Below are 3900 nucleotides of genomic sequence, written 5' to 3'. Positions count from 1 at the left end.
CGGAGTCCAGCAGGGCCAACAGCTCCGTCTTGGAACTGGGAAAGCTAAAGCGATAGTGCAGGGTCTCGAACGCCGGCACCACCAGAGCGGCCTTGCGCCGGCTGCCCAGCTCCAGCTGCTCGATGGAGGCCCTGAGGAGGAGCGGCTGTGAGCAGGATGGACGAGCATGGCCTCCGCCTCCAGGGCTGGGCCCCGTGGTGCTCACCAGCGCACTGGCCGCAGGACCCGACTTCCAAAGGCCCTGATGACAGGTGGACAGGAGACAGAGGGCAGCTGCCGTTGAGGCAGGCCCCGGCCTCCCTCATGCTCTACGGCAGCCCTAATGCAAACCTCGTCCCGCAGGGGACACTGAGGCCCGGGAAGGGGCAAGGGCCATGCCGGCCTCAGCTCCTGCAGGTGCCCCGCCCACATCCGCCCCACCCTCTCCCCCCAGGCCCACCTGAGGTAGTCGTAGAGGGAGTAGGCAGGCAGGAAGTCAATGTCACTGAGGAAGACGTAAGGTGTGAGGGCCTGGGCCAAGGCCACGTTGCGGAGCTGGTTGACAGGGTGGAGAGGGCCCTCCCGGTACACCACGTGGTAGGCCACGTCCTGCCGGGCAGAGAGCACCGGCGAAGCCTCAACGAAGCGCAGGAACCGCTGGGCCTCTGCGTCGGTCAGGTACAAGGCCAGGCTCATGGGGCCCGGCCAGTGCCCGCACAGGGCTTCCAGCATCTGCAGCCTGGGGGAGAAAGAGGTCAGCCCCACTTGGCCCCTTTTGAACACGGGCGTCCAGCAAGGACTGGAAAAAACCCCCTCAAAGTAAGCTGCTGCCGACAGCCCCCCAAGTGACAACACACATCCCAAGCACGTTTTGAGCTGATCTGATGAACCTTCACAATGACCTCCCCAGGTGGATACTGTCTCGTGAGACAACTCAGATGAGAAAACGAAGGGCCAGAGATGCTAAGACTTGCCCATGGTCCCACGCATCTGAAGGACTCCCATGCCCAAGTGCTTTCCACCACAGCCGATGTCTCCGACTTCTGGAATGCCTCAAGGGACAGGCAGCTCACTACCACAGCACCGGGCTACCAGATGAAACCTCCTTTCAGAAACGTCCTGTCCCAGCCCATGCCATCCTCCCTAGGGCTGACCCTCACCGGTCCATGGACAGCTGGGCCACCAGCGTGACGTCATGGGGCCGGGGGGGTGGCGGCTTGTGGGGCAGGAAGGTGATGTGCACACGGTGCCTAGTGAGCTGCTGCTGCCGGAACTCGAAGCAGGCATCCTCTTTGTCAAGCTGTGCCAGGGCCCGCTGCGATGGAGGGGGCAGGGCCAGGGCTGAGGCCGGGCGACAAGTCCCTGAGAAGAGGCTGGGTCCCACCAGCGCAGGGAGTGGCAGGACACCCCCAGGCAAGGGAAAGCAGCTCCCCCTCACCCGCTCGGCCCCAGGTGGGGGCTGGCTGGGGCAGCCGAAGAGCTCTCTCCGCAGCAGGTTCCCGTCGTACTCCAGGAAGGTCAGGTGGACATTGCGGAAGAAATCTGCATGCTTGTTCTTCACTCGCAGCTTCTTTGGCGAGTTCCAGTGGATCACCTGGGACCCGGGACCATGTCAACCTGTGGGAGCAGGGAGCAGGAGTTCCCGTTCTTGGCCCGCCGCCACCAGGCGGCCTCCCGTCCTGCTCACCTTGAGGTCAGATGCCTCGGCGTAGCAGCGCTCGGCCAGCGTGTGGTCCGACAGCTGCACGTTCCAGACACAGGGCAGGGGCTGCACCAGGGCCGGGCGCTCCTTGATCACAGCGTTGAAGATGTCCTGGGCACAGAGAGCCATCACACCTCAGCCTCTAGCCTGCAAACTGTGTCCCTCCCCCACATCCCTGCCAAGATGTCCCCGGACCTGGTCCGCCAGCGAGGTGGCCGGCAGGGTGAGGAGCTCCCGCCTGGCCGTCAGTCTCCACATCTGCTCCCAGCCCGCCTGCCGGAGCCGGTCCAGCTGCAGCAAGATCACACCTGCCAGCGGAGAGAGGTCGTCATGCCCACCGGGGGCTGCCAGCTCCTGGGACCACAGTCACAAAGGCGGCTTTGAATGCTTCGTTTTTTTACTTATTGATATTTGCTGGCTGTTCAGACATGATCTTGGCATTACTCCTGTCAGCAGTCCTCTTGGTGACCAGGAGGTGCTCTATGCCACCCAGCCCCCAGAGCCGCTCCGCGGCCTTCTCACACTTGGTGATCCTAGGGCTGTGAAAATCGTGCCCATTTAATGGATGAGAAAACTGAGGCTCAGAGGGACCAAGTGAGTTTTAGCCAAAGTCATCCGGCACATACAGCCAAGGTTGGAATTGTTTTCTGCTCTTTGACTAGTGCTCTTTCTGTAGCACTACTCTTCCTGGGGAGGCCTCTTAGCATTCCCTGCCTGCCCAGCTCCTGAGGCCCGAGGACCAGCGGCCCACACTCCCCACCTCCCCCTACAACAGTCCCCACCTGTATTGAAACCCCGGCCCAATGCAGGCCAGGGCCTGTGATTCTTCCAGAGGTTGCCCAGGTACCAGTCGCTCTGGTTTTCCACGAGACCGACCACCTGCTCGTCTGTGAGGAAAGGGCACGAGGAAGCTGCCATAGGACCAGGGCTCAGGGCTAATAGGCACGGGGGATCCTGGGGCAGGCCGGAGAGTGGGGCTGGCCAGGGCAGAGTCCCAGGCCTCTCACCAGAAAAGTGAGCAAAGAGTGCCCAGAGCTCTGCGATGTCGGAGGCAAAGGTGACATCTGTGTCCAGCACAATGACTCGGGCCAGGCTGGGAGGCAGGACGCCGGGCAGCACTAGCTTCATCAGCCCATAGAGGCCAGAGTAGTGTGTGTTGGGGATCCAGGACACCTGGGGCTGCAGGTGGAAGGGCAGGGCATGAGCTGGCTGGGGGGACTATGAGTGCCAGAACGTATACGCAGTGACACCGTGGGGATAAGGGGTGAACCCCCAGAAGAGCAAGGAGTCTGAGCTGCAGCAGGTGTGATGGGAATGGGAGTTTTCCTCCCCCACCCTGCCGTCCTGGGAGGAATGAGAGGGAGGGGCACAGCCAGGCAGGGGCAAGGTAGGGTTGGGGCTCCTGCCTTGAGCTTATCGGCATCATAAAAGCTGACATGGACAGCGGGCACCATCCATGTGTGGAAGAGCATCTCCAGGATGTTTCTGGCCACAGTGTCAGTCACCAGGTGGAGGTGCAACGGATTTTTCCTTTTAGGTGGGCAGAGAGGAAGCCTGAGAGGGCCTAGCAGGAACACGGGATAGCCCTCTACCTCGGGGGCTGGGCAGTGGAAACACCATCTGCAAAGAGCTCTCCCCTGCCGTCTCAGAACACCGTGTGTGTGTGTGTGTGTGTGTGTGTGTGTGTGTCTGTGTCTCACAGTCTCACTCTGTCGCCTAGGCTGGAGTGTAGCGGCATGATCACGGCTCACAGCTCACCACAGCCTTGACCTCCTGGGCTCAAGGGATCCTCCGCCTCGGCCTCCCAAAGTGGGATTACAGGTGATGAGCCACCACGCCTGGCTAACTTCTTTATTTTTTGTAGAGACGAGGCCTCCCTATGTTGCCCAGGCTAGTCTTGAACTCCTTGGCTCAAGCGATCCGCCCACCTCGGCATTCCCAAGTGCTGGGATTACCGGCGTGAGCCAGCACACCCTGGCAAAGACAATCTCCCAATCACCCTTCGGGGAGGACGGCCCCCCCCGCCATGTCGCAGAGGAGGAGGCCGAGACCCTGAGGCCCCGCGAGGTGCCTGGCCCCTTTCTCACCCCTGAGCCTCCACCGCCGACGCCCGGCTTTACCTGTAGAAGAGCATGGACTTCACCAGGGTGGCGGCCTCCCGGCTGGAGTTGTGTCCCGCACACACGAGGGCCACGTGCAGGAGCTGGGGAGGGGCGCTC

General features: G+C 62.0%; 1 protein-coding gene across 1 annotated transcript in view; it reads right to left on the bottom strand.

Annotated features, from left to right (window-relative positions):
• The window catches only part of LARGE2 (LARGE xylosyl- and glucuronyltransferase 2), a 6173-nt gene that overhangs the window by 768 nt on the left and 1505 nt on the right, over positions 1–3900 (bottom strand). Inside the window, exons 2-11 of the mRNA XM_021709018.1 lie at positions 3802–3884; positions 3088–3211; positions 2689–2860; positions 2464–2568; positions 1877–1989; positions 1667–1792; positions 1418–1573; positions 1140–1294; positions 440–718; positions 3–131 (exon numbers count right to left, since the gene is read on the bottom strand). Of these exons, the coding sequence (XP_021564693.1) occupies positions 3–131; positions 440–718; positions 1140–1294; positions 1418–1573; positions 1667–1792; positions 1877–1989; positions 2464–2568; positions 2689–2860; positions 3088–3211; positions 3802–3884 (1442 nt within the window). The remainder of the gene's footprint in view (positions 1–2; positions 132–439; positions 719–1139; positions 1295–1417; positions 1574–1666; positions 1793–1876; positions 1990–2463; positions 2569–2688; positions 2861–3087; positions 3212–3801; positions 3885–3900) is intronic.

This window comes from Carlito syrichta, unplaced genomic scaffold, assembly GCF_000164805.1.
Source record: "Carlito syrichta isolate Samal-C Ts95f unplaced genomic scaffold, Tarsius_syrichta-2.0.1 Scaffold153965, whole genome shotgun sequence".
Classification (NCBI taxonomy): Eukaryota; Metazoa; Chordata; class Mammalia; order Primates; family Tarsiidae; genus Carlito; species Carlito syrichta.
This window is presented reverse-complemented; position numbering and strand designations above follow the sequence as displayed.